Source organism: Xenopus laevis, chromosome 8L (assembly GCF_017654675.1).
Source record: "Xenopus laevis strain J_2021 chromosome 8L, Xenopus_laevis_v10.1, whole genome shotgun sequence".
In the NCBI taxonomy this organism is placed as follows: domain Eukaryota; kingdom Metazoa; phylum Chordata; class Amphibia; order Anura; family Pipidae; genus Xenopus; species Xenopus laevis.
In genome coordinates, this window is record NC_054385.1 from 128,943,708 (window position 1) to 128,966,487 (window position 22,780).

The 22,780-nt window shown below is 42.7% G+C and overlaps 1 protein-coding gene across 2 annotated transcripts; it reads left to right on the top strand.

The window, feature by feature from the left end:
• The first annotated feature begins 855 nt into the window (after window positions 1-855).
• Window positions 856-22,281, top strand: nlrp3.L (NLR family, pyrin domain containing 3 L homeolog). 2 transcript variants are annotated; one of them, XM_018231517.2, is made up of 11 exons: window positions 869-1,019; window positions 1,127-1,183; window positions 5,490-5,550; window positions 6,635-6,795; window positions 7,880-8,057; window positions 11,327-11,392; window positions 14,822-16,520; window positions 18,846-18,932; window positions 19,719-19,889; window positions 20,309-20,473; window positions 22,088-22,281. In XM_018231517.2, exons 3-11 carry the CDS (start codon window positions 5,517-5,519, stop codon window positions 22,173-22,175), a joined length of 2,649 nt encoding a protein of 882 aa, XP_018087006.1. In that variant the 5' UTR covers window positions 869-1,019; window positions 1,127-1,183; window positions 5,490-5,516; the 3' UTR covers window positions 22,176-22,281. The 2 variants fall into 2 exon arrangements, with proteins under 2 accessions (XP_041429604.1, XP_018087006.1); XM_041573670.1 differs by lacking the exon at window positions 19,719-19,889 and having other exon boundaries at window positions 856-1,019.
• The last annotated feature ends 499 nt before the right edge of the window (window positions 22,282-22,780 follow it).

Sequence of the window (22,780 nt, forward strand, 5' to 3'; positions counted from 1 at the left end):
AGAAACATTGGGGTAACAGTCACCCTGCTATAGTTCCAGGGGTACCCAGGGCACAAATAAACACTCACCCCAAATCTCCCCCTAACTGACCTTCAGACTGGGCCCCCTTAGCTCATAAAAAGGTTACAGATGTATAGAAACATTGGGGTGTCACCCTGCTATAGTTCCAGGGGTACCCAGGGCACAAATAAACCCCAAATCTCACCCTAACTGACCTTCAGACTGGGCCCCCATAGCTCATAACAAAGTTACAGATACATAGAAACATTGGGGTGTCACCCTGCTATAGTTCCAGGGGTACCCAGGGTACAAATAAACACTCACCCCAAATCTCCCCCTAACTGATCTTCAGACTGGGCCCCCTTAGCTTCATAACAAGGTTACAGATATATAGAAACATTGGGGTGTCATCCTGCTATAGTTCCAGGGGTACCCAGGGTACAAATAAACACTCACCCCAAATCTCCCCCTAACTGACCTTCAGACTGGGCCCCCTTAGCTCATAACAAGGTTACAGATATATAGAAACATTGGGGTAACAGTCACCCTGCTATAGTTCCAGGGGTACCCAGGGCACAAATAAGCACTCACCCCAAATCTCCCCCTAACTGACCTTCAGGCTGGGCCCCCTTAGCTCATAGGAATAATAGTAGTTGTTGCCAATTACACGATATCTTGCCTGTGCCACTGCTTCTGTCGCATCTAGAAGCTAATGCCAATGCAGTTTGTTAAAAAACTGTGGACAAAACAGGCTCAAAAACCACAGATACTTAGCTGCAAGGTTTATTCAACACAACATGCTTCCAGCAATGTGGCGAAGCATGTTGTGTTGAATAAACCTTGCAGCTTTTTCCCCTTTGCCAATAACTAGGTTACAGATATACAAACACTGAAGTGAAAGTGAAAGTAAAGTAATGAGAGCAGTAAATTCTAAGTAGAGGAGGGACAGGAGATACATTTCCTGGAACAGTAAAATGGAGGGAAGGTGAAACAGAAATTTCTTCAGATTGGATTAAAAGGTACGTTTCATTTTGTATAATATATATTTATAATCTTAAATATGACAGAAGAAATAGACGTTGTTTTTTAGCTGAGGTAATTTGCTGAGTTTATGTCATCATGGCAGTTGCGGCCTGTGGACTGAAGAGACCGTGAGGCAGTTGGACACGTCTGGTTACACAAGGTACACTTTTATATTAACCCTTTCAGTCCTTGTAGTCGGGTGTCAGAGACCCAGGAAATAGGAGAACAGAATCACATCAAGCAGCTATTTCTGGAGTTTCCAGAGAGAATAAAAAACGTTTTTGCTGTGTAAATCTCATCAGCCTGTGCTGCTTTTATACCCCCATTGTCTGTCACTTCCTACTGACGGAGCGGCAGAACTTACTCAGTGCTCATTAACACAGCAATTTTTTTATCTACACAATGCTTTTGTCTCCCGCAGCTGTATAACAGTGTATCAGCCTTTTTTTTAATCATATTGAAAAAAATCAAGACCCCGGCCTCATGCACAACCATGCAAGAAGAAGTTCCAGGCGGTTTAACTTAGCGAATGGCTGATTCTAAGCAACTTTGCTTTTTTTTGTCTCAGAATATCACTCTTACTTTACTAAAAGTTAATTTAAAGGTAAACCACCTTTACAGGATTTATATATATATATATATATAGACTCATTTATTAATGAATTTATTACCCATAGCACAGCATCCCCCCCCCAGAATTCAGCATAACTAGGGTCAGACTGGGCCTGCAGGACACCGGGAAAAAACCCAGTTATTTGGGCAGGTCACGGCAAAAACACATTGCATTCGCAGTGCAGCAGGGGTCTTGATAGGGGCCCTGAAACTGTATCCCTGCTGGGCCCCGGGCTCCCCAGTCCGACCCCGAGCGTAACAGCAGGCACACATTAAACTGCATCAACCACACTATGGGGGAAATTTACTAAAGGGCGAAGTGGCTAACGCTGGGGAAAATTCGCCAGCGTGATGTCATTTTGGCACTTCACCGACTTACTAACGGTCGCTGGCGTAATTTCGCTGGCATAATTTCGCCAAGGAGATAGACTCTAGCGCAACTTCGCACTCTAACGCCAGGTGAATCTTTGCTCTGGCAAAAGAACGTTGCTACGCAAATTAACTAAGTTTTTGATTTTACTGACCGTTACCTCTATCACCAGACTTGCCTTCGCCACCTCAGACCAGGCGAAGTGCAATAGAGTAGATAGGAGTTCCTAAAAAAAAAAGTTGAAAAAGTCCCAAAAAACGCTGGCGTCTTTTCCTTTTTACAGGGTGATAAGCTGAAAAAGATTGAATATTTTTTTTGGGCTACCCTCCTTCCCCCCTACATTTGATAACATATGTCACAAAAACTATACACTGGGCTCATGTGTTGGGTAATATAACAACTCTATATAATTTTATTAAGATTCCCTGGCCTTGCGTAGTGTAATGTAGTTGCTGCTACATATATGTCAATTGCACTTTAACTGCACGCCGTATGCAAATTAGCCATCGCTAGCGTAACTACGGACTGCTGAGCATTTTTGCAAGCACAACCAGCGTTCGGTACCCTGCGTGCAACTTCGGATCTTCGTGAATTTGTGTTGTCCAGACAAATTTACGCCTGACGAAGTGTTGCGATGTGTGCAAACCCAGCCCTGGCGAATTTTCGCCGGTTAGTCAATTTGCCCCTATGTACTAATACAGGCCAAGGAAGGGCCCTCAAGTTTTGGTAAAGGTATTTTTGTATTTATTGTACAGCACTGTACAAATGTAAGGAAAAAAACACTAAATTTCACAAAGGGTGTGTATCTTTCTATTCAGGCCTCTCATATTCCAGTCTCTTATTCATATCAATGCATGGTTGCTAGGGGAATTTGGACCCTAGCAACCAGATTACTATTTATGTTAATTTTATGTCAGAAGGAGAGAGGCAACAGCCATATAAATGCTATAAGAGCCCCCAATAAGCCAGGCTTATGTGTTCTATTAGGGGAGCGCAGTATCATACTCATTAATTATTATGTCCCATTTTTGCCAAAACAGCCCTGACACCCAGACCCTTAAATGTGTGTAGCACACAAGGAAATGGCAGATTTTGCGCCATGTGGGTGCGTCTGGCTGTAAAAAAAGAAACTTAATTGTTAATTTTGAAGTAAATGAACTTTTAGGATGATGTAGAGAGTAATATTATGAGACCATTTGCAATTGGTTTTAATTTTTTTTTTTTTTTATTTGCGGGTTTTGAGTTATTTGGCTTTTTATTCAGCAGCTCTCCAGTTTACATTTTCAGTGATCTGGTTGCTAGGATCCTAATTCCCAGAGCAACCATGCACTGATTTGAATAAGAGACTGGAATATGAATAGGAGAGGCCTGAATAGAAAGATAAGTAATAAAAAATAACAATAGCTGTAGCCTTACAGAGCATTTTGGTTTTTAGAGGGGGGCAGTGACCCCCATTTTAAAACTGGAAAGAATTAAAAGAAGAATAGAAATAATTCAGAAACTATAAAAAAAATAAAAATAATGAAAACTAATTGAAAAGTTGCTTAGAATTGGCCATTTTATAACATACTAAAAGTTAACTTTAAGGTGAACCACCTCTTTAACTTTGGGTTCCAAGATGTTGTTGCACTACAACTCCCAGAAAGTTTAAACACTTGATTATATGTTGTAAAATTCTGGGAGCATCAGTTCAGTTTGGGACCCCAGGTTAACTAACATGGCACATGAGTGAACCTGGGTGCCATTCATACCATGGGCAGTGCTCAAGGTGGGTATGTTTCTAACCCACTGCCCACAAGGGGGGCCATGTGTCCTGGTGACTAAGTAGCACAGGGCCACAAGGGGTGAATACTTATACACACTGCATAAATCATCTAGAAAAGGTGATATTTTGGATAGGGAGGAAGATTCAAAAACTAAAGCTGGCCCTACCTTGATAGCTATGATTGTTTGGTGAGGTTGCCCAATGAGTGGATGTTTACCCCATATAAGGCTGATCTGGATCACAGCGATGGTAAATGCAGGCCATCAGTACAAGGATCTTATCATCAAATTGATGCAGGCTCGATCATTATATGCAGGGCCGCCATCAGGGGACAATTGTTCCTGGCCTGATGGCTTCTATATGCTAATGGGGGCCCAACTAAAATATAATTAATCCTTATTGGAAGCAAAACCAGCCTTTTGGGTTTATTGATTTTTTTCTGGTCATGGTTTTTTTTGGCAAAAACTTGAATTTTTAGTGGAAAAAAAACCTCTAGTTTTCCCAGATTTATTCTACCCCAAAGCTGCTAAAAGTGATAAATAGGATAAAATCGTGGATGGGAGGTTGGTCAAGCATGATATAATAAAAAAGATGAGATAAATTAGAGTTTTAGTAAATAATTCGCTTAAAGTTTACATGTTTTCTACTGGACTTAAAGGAGAATTCAACCGTAAAGTAAAAAAACCCTACCCCCCTACCCTACATAGACCTCCCTCCCCAGCCTAGCTGCTACCCCTAACTCTTTACTTACCCCTTGGTGCAGATTCTGTCCAGCGGAGTTCACAGGAGCCATCTTCAGCTGCTTCGGTAATATTCGGAATGAGATCTGTGCTTCGGCAATTTCCGTGACTTTTGGCCCATGCGCAAAACAGAAAATTGCTTCAACATGCGCCGATGCGGCACTTACTTCCTGAAGATTACCAAAGAGAAAAATATGGCTGCCTTGAACTCTGCTGGACAGAATCTGCACCGAGGGGTAAGTAAAAAGTTAGGGGCATTTGCCCAGGGTAGCAGCTAGGCTGGGGGGGAAGGGAGGGGGTCTATGTAGGGTAGGGGGTAGTGTTTTTTTTTACTTTACGGTTGAATTCTCCTTTAAGGTGTAGATATCCAAATTACGGAAAGATTTGTTATCCGGAGAACCCTAGGTCCCGAGCATTCTGGATAACAAGTCCTATACCTGTATTGGAACTCTGGGTATATAACTGGGGCAGAACATTGAGTCGTCAACTTTTAGTAGGCTAAAATGAATAAAAGATACAATAATGCCTTAAGGGTTAAGCCAAACTAAAAGTAATAGAAAATAAAAGTATTAGTGAGGAAAATAGATGGGTGGGCGACATTAACTATGTTCCTAACTCTTTTCCTTTGTATGTTTAACTTGGCTCCCAACTTGGGTCTTTGAAGGTTCAGATTGAGTTCCAGCAGTCTCAATAAATGCTGGCTTGTGCCAAAATTTCAAACGGAATTATGGATTGAGAGCACCCCTAGCTTTCTCTTCTTTCCTTCTGATGCTTGTGTGGCAGTCAAAAACCCACCCAGTAGGTCCTCTTCCACCTAGCCTCTGCCTAAGTATATTATAACAGGTCATATTATTTAGCAAGGAAACATATATACTCTATAAAGACAGGGATAAAGAAAGGATGATGGAAGTCAAATGCAATATTGGCTGATCTGCACCATTGTTTGTAATGTGACTATTGTCTCTGTCTTACGTTTCAGGGTGTGTTTTGTTAAAGTTATAAAAAAATGGAAGAACTTCATCAAAAAGTCATCACGGATGGTCAGTAAAATGGCTCATTTATTGGATGAAACGGGGGGGGGGGGGGGTTGGAGGTTAAAGCATGAAACTGGAATTATGACGCATATTGTAGTTGGACCTTTTGTAGTATATTGTAGTAGCACCTTTTTCAGAAAATTAAAGTAATAATAGTAATCTGACTTTTTTCTAGTGTTATGAGGTTTTTAACAGGGGGTTATTTGTATGTATTCCTATTGACCAGCATGCCCCAGCAAACTTAATAGATATTTCATACATGCTGCTAATTTAACATTAAACGCAAGAAACACATCTCTAATAGATTTCTATTGCTGCAAAAAAAGTATATTAAATACATTTAGGCCTCCCAAAACAATCCTAGCCAATCCTTTCGGCTTCCAGCTCTCTATAGAACACTGGATTCATTGAACCATGTATTTAACGTAACTTTTAATTACATGGGAGTATTCATTTCTGGTTGCATTAATTGGCGTCCTGGTGTATGGCTAGGCTTGCCACCTGTCCAGATTTGACCCGGACAGCCAGGCTGATCTCTATGGTAATCATATTGAACATGTGATTGCCGTCCCTCTAATGTTGAATACATTTAAACTTTAAAGGAGACATTTTATGTAAAAAACAGTGCATTAAACTCTTTTAGATATAGAAGGAATGTGCTTGTGTTACTAGTTACTTTATTGAAAATTTCTGCAAAAACCCTAATAATCCCTCCCTTCTCTTCCACTTCCTGCTCCCTGAATTCCCAGGCTGTGCAGGGGAGCTGTAGGACAGGAACCAATCAGCAGCTAGCAGGACCTGATAGGGAACTGAAGTCTTTGCTTGTGTGACTGCAGGGCTGTGATTGGCTGTCCCCTCCTACTGTGCTTCTGGCAGGGACCGTTAGGACACGCCCACCCCTCATTTGAAACATGAAAAATGTAGCAGATCTATAGGGAGCTCCAATAAAGGGGGAAGATAATATCAATTTACAGCCAAAAGAAAAACCAGCACCATATACATTATTGCCTACACAATGAGGGATTTTATTTATTTAACCTAAATGTCTCCTTTAATATTACTCAAGATATGTATTTCCTCCATATTCTAGCTGACGCCCAGCAGTTCCAGCAGCAGTTGGCTCAATATGATGACCATCAATTGCACACATTTTATGACTATTTCCATGAGGATCTGATCTACATCATGAAATCACTTGATCCTCTCAGTATTCAGAAGCTTTTGAGCTTTCAGAATATTGTCCCTGTGGAGGTAGGGACCCCATTATGGAATAATTGCACTTTATTATGAGAATGCAATAATGCACCTGTATTGAAGTTTATTTTTCTCTGTTCTTATCTATGTAACTGTGATCCTGTTGAGTCATTTCTTTCTTTTATATGTGTCCAATATACATATTTGAGGTTAATTTATGTTTCCCTTTATGTTCTAAGTGAATGGCTCAGCTTGCAGTTCAAGTAAGCTCTCATTGTCAACACATTAGAGATATAAGCTTTGGCATATTCCAAGTAGATCACTGCTACTTACTTCATCATTAAAAAAGTTATTACATGTGTCCTATCTGTCACAAAGACATACCGATTACTGCTCACAATGCAATTCTCCAAAACCTAGTCTTTAATATGATCCCTTCAAATAACTTCAAATAACTTGCCCACAACAGACATCAGACTTGCAGGACTGTAATTGCCAGTCTGAGACTGTTATCCTTTTTAATTGCATCTCTTTGATGGCATACCTTGCACAATCCTGTCAGACCAATGCAACCCTGCTTAAATTGATATTATGCCCTTTTAATACCCCATGGGGGAGGGGGGCTTAATAAGAATTTCCCCCACCTATACGAGTAGGAGAGGGTTAAAAACTAGAGTACAGGATGAACACTTACAAGTCTGCATGCATCAGGAAAAGAAATGCCTAAAGCAGGGATTACCAAGGAACTGGAGTGATTGTTTGCAATCAAACAAGTGCCACCATGGCTCAGGGACATTCTAAAAGTGTATATTTTATACCCCATTGTCTACCATAGACCATTTCTCTTTTATCCCCATTATACCCTATGGGATTTTCCAACCCGCCCGACTGATATCTGCTTGGTTTTCAGCCTGAAATTGGTTGGGCAGGACCTCCCTATGGCTTCATACAGGAGCCAATAAGCTGCTTATACAATATTATGACGTATTGTACTGCGGGGAAAGGCGCAAGTTGCCTTCTGTGTCTGTGGACATAAATGAGCCCTTTTATGTCAGTGTAAGTGAAGTTCTACTGGACTTGGACATGCTATGTGGACTGTCTATTGCTATGCCTAATATATTGTATTGTGTTCTCTTTCCAGCAATATCTCTCTATAAAGAAGCAATGTGGTACATGTAGATTTGCTGAGAAGCTATTCGAAGATATTCGTGGAGCTGGAAAAGACACTATGTTAGGTTTCTGGAAAAGCCTCTTCGTTCTACAGAATGATCATCCTCACCCCAACCTGGTGGGGATGCTGAATGAACTCACTAACACAGGTAAACCACCAAGTTAGCCAATTCTCCCTTATTAATTAAAACCCCTATGAACACTTTGACTGGGTAGGGGTAGCCTTAAACTGAAAATACTGTACACTCTAACATCTGATAGTTTGGTAAGGACACCCGACAAGCATGCATGGAGCAAAATCAGGTTGATACCATTGCTTGGCTCTGTGGCCAATAATTGGATCATATTAGGGACAAATGCATGCATGGGGAGAAGTGCATCAATAAATCATTGAGGTCCTTGTCCAACACAGGTTTTCTTACTTGCCTGAAAAATATCTGGCAAAGGATTATCTAGATCAGTGCCAAATTCTGTGGTACCGAGGGCTGGAATTTTTCTGGTCTACGTGGTGGAGGGCCGATAATGGAAGTCAGTGTTGATCACTCCCCCTTTTAAAACCACACCCACGTTACCACAAGAACTTTTAAGACAATGTCCATATTAATTGTGGTAACACACCAAAAAACCAAATGGTTGGTGCTCACTGCATGGATATCACTCATATGTGAAACAAGTTTATTACATCATATTAAGACATTCCCTTAAATCCATATGCCTCATCCTCCCCTGTGTATTTCCAAATGCTAAGAAACCCCAACCAGGTTCATCTTTCAGAGGCAGAGTATGGCACACACAGGGAGCATAGGGCAGACAGAATATGGCATACACACAGCAAGCATAGAGCAGGCAGAGTATGGCACACACAGGGAGCATAGGGCAGTCAGCGTATGGCACACACAGGGAGCATAGGGTAGACAGAATATGGCACACAGGGAGAATAGGACAGGCAGAGTATGGCACACACAGGGAGCATAGGGCAGGAAGAGTATGGCACACACAGGGAGCATAGGACAGGCAGAGTATGGCACACACAGGGAGCATAGGACAGGCAGAGTATGGCACACACAGGGAGCATAGGACAGGCAGAGTATAGCACACATAGGGAGCATAGGACAGGCAGAGTATGGCACACACAGGGAGCATAGGACAGGCAGAGTATGACACACACAGGGAGCCTAGGGAAGACAGAGTATGACACACACAGGGAGCATAGGGAAGACAGAGTATGGCACACACAGGGAGCATAGGACAGGCAGAGTATGACACACACAGGGAGCATAGGACAGGCAGAGTATGACACACACAGGGAGCATAGGGAAGACAGAGTATGACACACACAGGGAGCATAGGGAAGACAGAGTATGGCACACACAGGGAGCATAGGGCAGGAAGAGTATAGCACACACAGGGAGCATAGGACAGGCAGAGTATGGCACACACAGGGAGCATAGGACAGGCAGAGTATGGCACACACAGGGAGCATAGGACAGGCAGAGTATGGCACACACAGGGAGCATAGGACAGGCAGAGTATGGCACACACAGGGAGCATAGGGCAGGCAGAGTATGGCACACACAGGGAGCATAGGACAGGCAGAGTATGGCACACACAGGGAGCATAGGGCAGGCAGAGTATGGCACATACAGGGAGCATAGGGCAGGCAGAGTATGGCACACACAGGGAGCATAGGACAGGCAGAGTATGACACACACAGGGAGCATAGGGAAGACAGAGTATGACACACACAGGGAGCATAGGGAAGACAGAGTATGGCACACACAGGGAGCATAGGACAGGCAGAGTATGACACACACAGGGAGCATAGGACAGGCAGAGTATGACACACACAGGGAGCATAGGGAAGACAGATTATGACACACACAGGGAGCATAGGGAAGACAGAGTATGGCACACACAGGGAGCATAGGACAGGCAGAGTATGACACACACAGGGAGCATAGGACAGACAGAGTATGACACACACAGGGAACATAGGGCAGGCAGAGTATGACACACACAGGGAGCATAGGGAAGACAGAGTATGGCACACACAGGGAGCATAGGGCAGGCAGAGTATGGCACACACAGGGAGCATAGGGCAGGCAGAGTATGGCACACACAGGGAGCATAGGGCAGGCAGAGTATGACACACACAGGGAGCATAGGACAGGCAGAGTATGACACACACAGGGAGCATAGGGCAGGCAGAGTATGACACACACAGGGAGCATAGGGCAGGCAGAGTATGACACACACAGGGAGCATAGGACAGGCAGAGTATGACACACACAGGGAGCATAGGGAAGACAGAGTATGACACACACAGGGAGCATAGGGAAGACAGAGTATGGCACACACAGGGAGCATAGGACAGGCAGAGTATGACACACACAGGGAGCATAGGGAAGACAGAGTATGGCACACACAGGGAGGATAGGACAGGCAGAGTATGACACACACAGGGAGCATAGGGCAGGCAGAGTATGACGCACACAGGGAGCATAGGACAGGCAGCGTATGACACACACAGGGAGCATAGGGAAGACAGAGTATGACACACACAGGGAGCATAGGGAAGACAGTATGGCACACACAGGGAGCATAGGACAGGCAGCGTATGACACACACAGGGAGCATAGGGAAGACAGAGTATGACACACACAGGGAGCATAGGACAGGCAGAGTATGACACACACAGGGAGCATAGGACAGGCAGAGTATGACACACACAGGGAGCATAGGGAAGACAGAGTATGACACACACAGGGAGCATAGGGAAGACAGAGTATGACACACACAGGGAGCATAGGGAAGACAGAGTATGACACACACAGGGAGCATAGGGAAGACAGAGTATGACACACACAGGGAGCATAGGGAAGACAGAGTATGGCACACACAGGGAGCATAGGGAAGACAGAGTATGGCACACACAGGGAGCATAGGGCAGGCAGACTATGGCACATACAGGGAGCATAGGGCAGGCAGAGTATGACACACACAGGGAGCATAGGGAAGACAGAGTATGGAACACACACATGAAGCATAGGATGCAGATGGCTCGATATGACCAGTGGGTCGCCAGTTGGACAGCAATGGTCTAGATATAAGTTTGATTAGTTGGCACTCCACATACACTGTCTAGTAAGCTACAAACTCAGTCTGGAGAGATAGAAGCTTGGAGATAGAACACTTTTTATGTTGGTGTTGTAATGAGGTTATTAGAATGATTATTAGAGTTATTAGAATGATATATACAGTTTGGTACAAATCTCGCTAGATAAACACCAGTTGATAGCATATCAATTACTTTGTTTTTCCCATTGCCAAAAATAAGCCTTTTATTCTAGTATACGGAACAATAGGATTTCAACAGGTCTGAGTCGGACAAAGTGCTGATTTCTTGCCTTGCTTTCAGGTGATATTTTGGAACAGCAAACTAATTTAGACAAGAATGGCTACAATCTGCCCCAGGATCTGACAGGTAAAGAAATTGGTTTTTTTTTATCATTGTTATTTGTCAAAATGTGATCTGTAGTCTCTTTGTTTTGTACTGTAATGTGTGCCCGGTGACCAGCCTTTATGTTTAATATACACCGTATATACACAGCAGCCATTATGAGCAGCCTGGAATAAGGGAAGTTGCCCCCTCCCCTGATCTCTAACCTTGGAGAAAGACTGTAGTAAGAGCATAAGCAGATTTGAATAAAGGTTTGGTTAGGCTTCCCAAATCAACACCAATACATTTCATACTCAATCAATACTTAATTTATCCTGCTGTGTGTTCTGGGGTATTATACATGGAATTGACACTGTATTTATCCTGCTGTGTGTTCTGGGGTATTATACATGGAATTGGCACTGTATTTATCCTGCTGTGTGTTCTGGGGTATTATACATGGAATTGGCCCTGTATTTATCCTGCTGTGTGTTCTGGGGTATTATACATGGAATTGGCACTGTATTTATCCTGCTGTGTGTTCTGGGGTATTATACATGGAATTGACATTGTATTTATCCTGCTGTGTTTTCTGTGATATTATACATGGAATTGGCCCTGTATTTATCCTGCTGTGGGTTCTGGGGTATTATACATGGAATTGGCACTGTATTTATCCTGCTGTGTGTTCTGGGGTATTATACATGGAATTGGCACTGTATTTATCTTGCTATGTGTTCTGGGATATTATATATGGAATTGGAACTGTATTTATCCTGCTGTGTGTTCTGGGGTATTATACATGGAATTGGCAGTGTATTTATCTGCTGTGTGTTCTGGGGTATTATACATGGAATTGGCACTGTATTTATCTTGCTATGTGTTCTGGGATATTATATATGGAATTGGAACTGTATTTATCCTGCTGTGTGTTCTGGGGTATTATACATGGAATTGGCAGTGTATTTATCTGCTGTGTGTTCTGGGGTATTATACATGGAATTGGCACTGTATTTATCTGCTGTGTGTTCTGGGTATTATACATGGAATTGGCACTGTATTTATCCTGTCATGTTTTCTGGGGTATTATACATGGAATTGGCCCTGTATTTATCCTGCTGTGTGTTCTGGGGTATTATACATGGAATTGCCACTGTATTTATCTGCTGTGTGTTCTGGGTATTATACATGGAATTGGCACTGTATTTATCCTGATGTGTATTCTGGGGTATTATACATGGAATTGGCACTGTATTTATCTGCTGTGTGTTCTGGGGTATTATACATGGAATTGGCACTGTATTTATCTGCTGTGTGTTCTGGGGTATTATACATGGAATTGGCACTGTATTTATCCTGCTGTGTGTTCTGGGGTATTATACATTGAATTGGCACTGTATTTATCCTGTCATGTTTGCTGGGGTATTATACATGGAATTGGCACTGTATTTATCCTGCTGTGTGTTCTGGGGTATTATACATGGAATTGGCACTGTATTTATCTGCTGTGTGTTCTGGGGTATTATACATGGAATTGGTCCTGTATTTATCCTGCTGTGTGTTCTGGGGTATTATACATGGAATTGGCACTGTATTTATCCTGCTGTGTGTTCTGGGGTATTATACATGGAATTGGCACTGTATTTATCCTGCTGTGTGTTCTGGGGTATTATACATGGAATTGGCCCTGTATTTATCTGCTGTGTGTTCTGGGGTATTATACATGGAATTGGTCCTGTATTTATCCTGCTGTGTGTTCTGGGGTATTATACATGGAATTGGCACTGTAGTTATCCTGCTGTGTGTTCTGGGTATTATACATGGAATTGGTACTGTATTTATCCTGCTGTGTGTTCTGGGGTATTATACATGGAATTGGTACTGTATTTATCCTGCTGTGTGTTCTTGGGTATTATACATGGAATTGGCACTGTATTTATCCTGCTGTGTGTTCTGGGTATTATACATGGAATTGACACTGTATTTTTCCTGCTGTGTGTTCTGGGGTATTATACAAATTGGCACTTGTGAAAGAATGGCCAAAGAAATGTGTAAAATGGGGAGTTTTGACTTTCATTTCTCCCCAATAGGAGATGAAAGCTGCAAGGGAGATGTTACTAAATAGAGAATGGTTTCTATTCATAAAGGATTTTGCTGCCTGGCCCTGGAAGCTGTAGTGTTCAGGAAGGAACAGGCAAGCCAGATAATCCATTCCAGTGCTCCAGTTCGCATGTTGGAGCTCATTTTGCACAGGAAGACTGTCTTGTGGAAAGCTATTTAATTGTAGTGAGAGTGTAAGGAAGGTCTCTCTGAGCAGGGCACAGAACAGGAAGGTTACCTGTCTGTGTTAGGAACTCGCAGAGGGGCTGTGGGTGCTGCCTGCAACTGCAAGAAGCAGAGGGAGATGTGACCAGGTGACTGAGGGTCTAAAGTGAAGGTGAGACAGGTCAGAGGCTGATGGGCTGGTATCCCACAAGGGGAGAGTCAGCAGGGCTTAATGAGAAGCTTAGAAAATTCCAGAGTGTGGAAGACACCCTGTATGGTGAGAACCCCAGAGTGGGCAAAAGTCTTGAATGTGTGCTTTTGAAATGCTGGCCTGTGTTTCTGTTACCTATATGTTACCTGTATGTTGGGAAGAGTTTGCGGAAATAAACTTCTGTTTTTGCCTGAAGACATGGTGTCCCTGCTCCTGATCCTACTCTTACCTACCTATCATAGATAATTTCTCCCAAAATTACATGTACGGGCAGCCAACTTGTCATACACTGTATTCATGTGTTCTGGAGTCATTATATGTGGAATTGGCACAATAGTTATCCTGCCACTTATTCTGGGGTATTATATACGGAATAGTATTTATCCTGCTGTGTGTTCTGGGGTATTATACATGGAATTGGCACTGTATTTATCTGCTGTGTGTTCTGGGGTATTATATATGGAATTGGCACTGTATTTATCTGCTGTGTGTTCTGGGTATTATACATGGAATTGGCACTGTATTTATCTGCTGTGTGTTCTGGGGTATTATACATGGAATTGGCACTGTATTTATCTGCTGTGGGTTCTGGGGTATTATACATGGAATTGGCACTGTATTTATCTGCTGTGTGTTCTGGGGTATTATACATGGAATTGGCCCTGTATTTATCTGCTGTGAGTTCTGGGTATTATACATGGAATTGGCACTGTATTTATCCTGCTGTGTGTTCTGGGGTATTATACATGGAATGGCACTGTATTTATCCTACCATGGGTTCTGGGGTATTATACATAAAAATTTGCCCCGGAACACAATGAGGAAATCTGTGTTTAAAATGCCTCCCCAAATACAAAAATAACCATGTACTTATTAATGGCAGTGTTCTAGAGTAGTGATCACCCTCTTCACATGGTTGTTAATAAGAACAGTGGCAAATTAATCAGTTTTTAAAATGATTTTATTTTAGTTTTCATTTCTGCCTCTATATTCCCCAGCTTGCCAGATACAGCTCAGAAAGAATCTTCTGGAGAAAACTGAGAACCTAGAGGAACACAGAGCCCCAGGATTAACCACTGAGCATGAGAGTTTCCATATAACTGAACGCTATTTAGATGTTATTGTTGTCTCAGGCCAGCACTTCAGGACACACTCTCGGCATGAGCTCATTGCAACGGGGGGAATACATGAACATTACTTACAGAGAGTTCAGAGTAATTTGGAGAGGATAAGCCCTAACCGGCTGTTCCGCTGGTGCCACAGAAAGAGATGTGTGCCACAGACAGTGCTGGTGAGCGGAGTGCCAGGGGTGGGGAAAACCACGTTAATGCAGAAGTTTGTCTATGACTGGGCCAATGGGAAACTCTACCAGAGATTTGCTTTTGTCTTCTTCTTCAAATTCCGGGATCTCAATAATAAGGATGAGCTGAGCTTGGCCCAGATGATTATTGATGAATATCCCTATCTACACAATCAGCTTGACAAAATCTTTCAAGAGCCCAAAAAATTGCTTTTTATTTTAGATGGTTTAGATGAAAGTAAAAACCAAATGGACTTTAAGTCAAGTCAGTCGTACACCAACCCACATTCCATAGAGACACTAAATGTGGTTGTGTCCAGTTTGGTTAGACAGTCTGTTTTACCAGGCTGCTCCGTGCTAATAACCAGTCGCCCAACCAGACTCGCAATGATTGAAACTTCTGGTTTCCAAAGACTATCTGAAATAATGGGATTTTTCCCTAAGGAAAGAGAGACATATTTTCTGCATTTTTTTAGAGATTACACAATGGCAGAAAAGGCTTTCCGTTATGTGAGAGAGAACGGGATGCTGTACACATTCTGCTACATCCCATCCTTCTGCTGGATCATCTGCACCGTGTTATCCATGTGCTTCAGAGCCCAGGAAGCAAAATCAACATGGACTCCCAAGACTGTCACACAGCTTTTTGTCAGTTTTGTAAGTAATATTCTAGCCAATCACTGTCAGGAATGGTCTGTTGATAAAGAACTTCTGATTTCTATTGGCAAAATGGCAGAGCATGGGGTAAATAATCACATTCTTTCATTTACAAAAGATGATTTGGAAACATTTAGTGTGGATACTTTTCCACATGTGACAACAAGCTTTTTGATGGAGAGTGGGCAGCCTCCCCATGTGTCCTATTCCTTCTTGCATCTCACCATACAGGAGTTTATGGCTGCCTTGGTTCACTACCTTGACTATTCCCCTGTTAGACTGCAGAAGGCTCTTGAGGAGGCAAAATCATATAAAGACGGCCGTGGGGAAATATTCCTTCAGTTCATATCTGGACTCTCTGACAGTTCCACCAGATCCCTGTTGAAGCCATATGTTGGAGATTTATCCAGTTCAGCCTCCAAGCATGTTATCCGCTTTCTCCAGTTATCCATGAACCAAGATATTGCTTTACAAATCCCAGATATTGACATCAGGGAAGTTCTCAATGTCTTTGCCTGCCTTGCTGAGTCCCGCAACAAAGCACTTGTGTCCTCATCCATTGGATCAACCAGACAATTAAATTTTTCTGAATTCCACCTGTCGCCTCTGGACTGCACAGTGTTGGCTTTTATCCTACAATCTTGCAAAGAGACAGAACTCTTGGATTTGACTAAAAGTTATATCCACAGTGAAGGACTGGAGAGGGTGGCATCAGTTCTGCATACTGTTACTAATCTCAGGTAGGATCTAAATTTGGCTCTATGCTGTTTAACTGAACTGGATTGCAAAGAAAAATGTCTTAAAAAAGGCATTCACGTTCCTCATGCTGTCCTCAAAGCACTGCATTAAATCCAAAAATAAAGGGCTGTAATCTTCACTTATGGAATTGTAAGTGGAGACATACAAATGACTTCTTAATGTCCCTATGGCCATCTGTGCAACCAGAACTGCTGGTTTAATAGCACAAATACTGACTTATAATTCAGAACCAAACTTGCACGTGTCAATAGCCTTAGACCTCATCAGGGCAAGGTATTGTAACATGGTTTCTGAGGGGTAGGACTCTCAGGGGTAGGACCTCTCATTTTTGGTTTAAGGTAGTGCTATGTGTGTAGCACAAGATATTTACACCAGGGGTCCCCAACCATTTTTAACTGTGAGCCACATACAAATGGAAAAAGAGTTGGGGACCAACACAAGCATGAAAAGAGTTTCTGAAATATGGGTCATGATTAGCTACAGGAGGCTCTGGTTGGCAGTGCTTTTTATGCAACTAAAACTTGCCTCCAAGCTTGGAATTCAAAAATAATCTCCTGCTTTGAGACCACTGGGACAAGACAGACAAGGGGTTGGTGAGGCACATGCTGCTCACAAGCTGCTGGTTGGCGATCACTGCTTTACACTGCTTGTCTTGCATTGTGAAGGGCTCTTTAGCTTCTCTTCTCCCTTCTCACTCCAATCATGATGGTTTCTTAACTTCTGATACTAGAAAGTAAAATATATGGAGTCTGTAATTGCCCTTTGTACTAGGGATGAATCCTTCTGCCTGGCTGAACCGAATCCTTATCCTAATTTGCATATGCAAATCAGGGGTGGGAAGGGAAACCGTGTGACTTTTGTCACAAAACAAGGAAGTAAAAAAAATGTTTTCCCCTTCCCACCCCTAATTTGCATATGCCAATTAGGATTTGTACCAAATGCATACAGTACCAAAGAAAGCACTGCCAAATTTCTCTCTATATTGACTCTATTCTCTCTATATGTCACTCTATTGACTTTATCAATGTGTCGTTAGTTTGATTACTTACATAGAGGATAGAATGCAGCACACAAAAAAACATAAAGCCCCAAAAGCCCTCAGTGAAGGGTTTGGAAATATCATATGAACCACAGACACTCAAAAACCACAAAGGTCACCAAAAAATAAGTTAAACACAGAAAAATTTTACTTTAACAACATCTCTATTGCCTTATGCGTTTTGTGCTTAATCATAGGCACCTATCTAATGTACCTACAACTGATTCAGGAGAGAATTCAACAACTTCACAGCTCTTATTGCAACAAACCCCTTCTGCATATTTAGCCAGAACCTCCTTTCTTCTAATAGGAATGGGTGCCCTTCCAGCAATTGGTAGATTTAGTGCTCTATAGAAAACCTACAACCGGGGCCAGAACTAGGGGTATGTAGAAGAGGCAGCTGCCTAGGGCCCAATGATGGGGGGGCACTAGGCAGATAGATTGTCTTCTGCCTACCCCTTTTCAGCTGTCCCCTTCCCCCACCGTTCACCCCTCCCCTCCATCACTCTCCCTCCGCTCGGTAGCTATCCCCTTCCTCTCCCCTACGTTGTTCACCCCTCCCCTCCATCACTCTCCCTCCGCTCCGTCAATGTCCCCTTTCTCCGCTGTTCACCCCTCCATCACTCTCCCTCCGCTTTGTCGCTGTCCTCATCCTCCTTCCTCTCCCCTCCGTCGTTCAACCCTCCATCCCCTCCGTCACCTGGTGGGGCACAAGTGTGTGTGGGGGGGGAATTTGGCCGTCCAGGTTGCCTACAACCATTCTGAATTAATGAATCAAGTACAGGAGGGAGAAAATGTTGTACCCAGGTTTGTTCCATGGCTCTATAAGTAGTAAATGATGAGAGCATTGCCAGCCTAAGCGATGTGGAATGATTAAATTCAAACAAACCCTATCTACTGTTGCCCAACTGGGTTTCTTTCCATTTAAAGTTTCCTGGGGGCAGACAACATGTCCATTATATTTTGAGCTCCCCACAAGCTGACCCACTCATTACTAGAGCTTTGCCAAAGCTTCATACAGAACAACTGTGACAATTTGATACTTCAGTTACTTGTTTTTCATAGTACCTGCTAATGATGCACGGGGAACAATTGCCCCTAGAGGTGGATCACAGACAGGTGACAGGCTGAATTTGCCAAAGTTCCCCAACCGCTAGATTTCTACATATTCTGTTAGCCTTTAATTTATTTGTGTAAGAAAGTGCTTTACTTCTACTTTTCCTTCCTATCAAAAATCAACATCCAATGTGTTTACCTTTTCCCACAGCCTCACAGAAAACAATCTGAGGGATGAGGACATGCCTTGTATTTCTTCCATATTAACTCACCCACAATGTCGGATCCAAAGGCTCAGGTACGTCTCCTGCTCTGATCACTGGAGTTTATTCAGACTTTACAGAAGTACTGGTACGGCAGTTTTCCCCTTTGTTACAGTGCCCTGGTGCAATAGGAGCTTTTTGTTCAAGCCACATATTGTTATATTGCTGATAAAATAACTTGTCTGAAGTAACATGGAGTTGATGTGGGAACCTTTAAAGGGTATTGAACCCAGGTCTCCCTGGATGTAGAGTTGCAGAGTACTTTATAAATGGGATGAAGAACAGAGAATATAGACAGCCAAATTAGTTTTTTATACAAAACTGGTCAGGATATACAGATAACAGGGCAAGTAAGGTAATCATACAAGTTTAACACAGAGAGGGAACTTGTGGGGTTGTTCCTGCTGAATTGTGCTTAGTACAGGGGAATATCTATGCTGCCATAGTTTTATGGGATCTCTCTGTACAGACTATGAGCAAACTTAGGGGCTGTTCCTGCTGAATTGTGCTTAGTACAGAGGAATACCTATGCTGCCATAGTTTTATGGGATCTCTCTGTACAGACTATGAGCAAACTTAGGGGCTGTTCCTGCTGAATTGTGCTTAGTACAGGGAATACCTATGCTGCCATAGTTTTATGGTATCTCTCTGTACAGATTGTGAGCAAATTTAGGGACTGTTCCTGCTGAATTGTGCTTAGTACAGGGAATACCTATGCTGCCATAGTTTTATGGGATCTCTCTGTACAGACTATGAGCAAACTTAGGGGGCTGTTCCTCCTGAATTGTATTTAGTTTTATTGTATCACTCTTATCCTACAGTCTGAGGTGCAATGGACTGACAGAGGAAAGTTGTGCTACACTATCTATGGCAGTCAAGGAAAACAAAACCTTAAGGGACCTGGATCTGTCTAGGAACAAACTGTCAGGGAAGGATTTCAATAAGTTGTTGAAGGTTATTTCTGACCCGGCCTGTAGTATAAAGCATTTGGGGTGAGTATAAATCTGTAGCTACAGGCATACACCAGGTAGAGTAATCTTAAATAAATATCTATATTATATGAAAGTGGACAAGTTGGCATTTTTTTCATGACACAGGTACAGTATACTATGTATCTTTCATACTGATTCTTGTGCACCTTGATGTGCAGCATGTGGATGGCCAAATTGGGACCAGATATGTTGCCAAACTAGTGAATTGTGCCGTGTGTGGCCAACTGACTTTGCTTTGAGTATGGAGCAATGTCCTGCTGAGAGATCAACTTTAGAGACTGTGAGAAAGTTGATGTTTCACAAGGCAACTAACCTAGGTACCCCCTTAGCCCCACGTTAATTAGGAGACTCCTGGCCATTCAATTACTCTTCCACTAAGCTGTGAATTGCATGTAAATAGTATGTCTGTGCCTTTACAGACTCCAAGAGATCAAGTTGACCCCAGAATATGCTAAATCGCTGCTCTCCTTGACTAACAACACCAACCTCACCCACCTCAATATCAGCAGCAATTTCTTTGGTGATACTGGTTATCCTCATATACAGAAACTTATATTGGAGCACCGCAGCCTGAAGGAGATCAAGTAAGTAGCGATGGACACTTGTATAAAACAGTGGAATAATTACAACTGTGAGGGTCTTCTCATTAATAAAAAAATCTTCAGAGGGTGTCTGACATGCACCTTCACCCCCACACAGCTCCTCCTAATCTACTGCTGTTGCCTCAAGTAGCAAACTTTAGGGTTAGTCCACACGAGGAGATTCGGGGAGATTTTGTCGCCTGGCGACTAATCGCATCGTCTTCTGAGCGACAATCTCCCCGAACTGCCGCAGCGTGTTTTCCCATAGGCTACAACGATGCGTTTTCAATAGTCGCCCAAAGTTGCCTCACGGAGGAGGCAAGTGAGGGGGGGCTAGTGAGGGGGGCTTCCATACAGGTCTCCTATGGTCCTGGGATCTGCTATATGATGCCACTGATACAGAATATATAGAGTTATAACTGTTTTGTCTTCATAATGAGTAGGGATACACAGAATCTTTTTCTGCAGGATTCGACTGAATTCTCGATATAAATCCTTAAAATCATGTGACTTTTTGTCACAAAACGATCAGTGTGCGGATCTTTTTTTTCCTCCACACCCTCATTTGCATATGCAAATTAGGGTTCAGTTCCGTATTCAGCCAAATCTTTCACAAAGGATTCGGGGGTTCGGCCAAATCCAAAATAGTGGATTTGGTGCATCCCTAGTAATGAGTAGTTGCAGTCCCCATGCTAAGGCACCCACAAAAAAACTTTGCCTGTTTAATAAAGGAGTGCATAGCCCAAACCACCTCATTGGACCCATGTTACACACTGCTGTTACACTAGAGAGAATAATTACACTCGCAAGGCCCAGAGCTAGAGTCCTGCACGGGTCTAACTGGAAGGACCTGCACCCAACCCCAAACCTGCTGACCCGTAACCTGACCCGCCACCCAACACATCACTACCCGACCATATAAGTCAAACTTACCACCCAACCCAGGACCCGTGAAACCGAAAGTGACGTCATCACAGACCTGTTCATCAGAAAAAGTAAAAAACATTTCCTTACAGCACCAGAGAGTGGGAGAGACCAGTCCCGCACATTTGCCTGGTACCCAGGCTGGTTACCTGCGGACTACCCGTCATGGAATCAGCGTTTTTCTACACACAACCCGACCGCTTTCCGGGTATTCTGCGGGTACCCAACCTGGTACAGGACTCTAGGTATAGCTTCCAGAACCTGGACATGTTTATGGAGCAATTAATGGAGGGGCATTATTTTAAAATCACTGGTAACACCAAAAACATAAATTGGTTCGTTCATGTTGGCCGGCTAGTTATTGTTATCCTGTATGTGTTATTTTAATTAGTGTCATTATGTTCACATAAAAACTTCCATTGTTCATATTAGTCAGGATAAAACTGGTCATGTCTTGCATTGCATTAAAAACATTTTAAAAAATGCAGTAAAAACACGTGAGGCAAAAAGGTGCATTGTTTATTTTGAAAGGCTAACACCAGTGTGAAATATAACCTGGGTCCCTCTTATGGAGTCAGGTGCTACATGTAGGCTCCAAGTAAACCTGAATAATGCATGTTACTGGGCTAAAAAATACAATGTCAGGGCAGTAAGGTCCCTCCTATCACTGAGATTCTTTCCTTTTCTATTCAGGGTGAAGATGAACGACTTTTCAGAGGAAACAGAGAAGAACCTGCAGCAGCTGCAGACACACAGACCAGATGTGGCCATTAAGTTTTGATGGACGGAAATATCAGCAGTTTGAGGAAGGAATTACAACTGATGGTGGAAATGTTACAGGAGAAGGAAAGGATACAATAAAGCTGTAATAGTGGCTATTAAACCCATATATTCTTACCAGTAGTCATTTCTTCATCCAGTTTTTCAATAATTCCATAGTTTAATCAAATTTAAAATAATTTCCAAGCTGTGCTTAGATGTATATCCTTGCTGCAGTGAATACATCAGTCTATACAGGGCACACGCATGCACAATTCTTCTCTGAGGTGCCCTGCACTTTTGCACAACATTGTTGTACCTTCCTTGCAAAGAGATCACGTTTGTGACATGTGATGACCTCTCTGACTTCGGCTGCTTTGACTCAGTCGCCAATAAGAGTTATGCTTCCCAGCTGCCTAGATAGGAAGGCATGCTTTGAAGCTCCTGCAGTCGCTTTTTTTCAGTCTGTCAGTAAGCAGAGGGGGTGTTATGTATTGACTGTTAATGTGATGCCAGTAGATGGCGCTGTTACATGTTAAACTGAGATGTGTCACTCTGCTCTGCTGATCTTAATACTGGCGACGAGGATTGGGATATAACATATAAAAAATCTACAACTACAAGATC

Bases quoted from the DNA above. Each gene is read 5' to 3' on its own strand.
- nlrp3.L (XM_018231517.2), top strand. From the start codon at position 5,517: ATGGAAGAACTTCATCAAAAAGTCATCACGGATG. The intron at 11,393-14,821 runs GTAAAGAAATTG...TATATTCCCCAG, and splicing joins TCTGCCCCAGGATCTGACAG to CTTGCCAGATACAGCTCAGA. The intron at 18,933-19,718 runs GTACGTCTCCTG...CTTATCCTACAG, and splicing joins TGTCGGATCCAAAGGCTCAG to TCTGAGGTGCAATGGACTGA.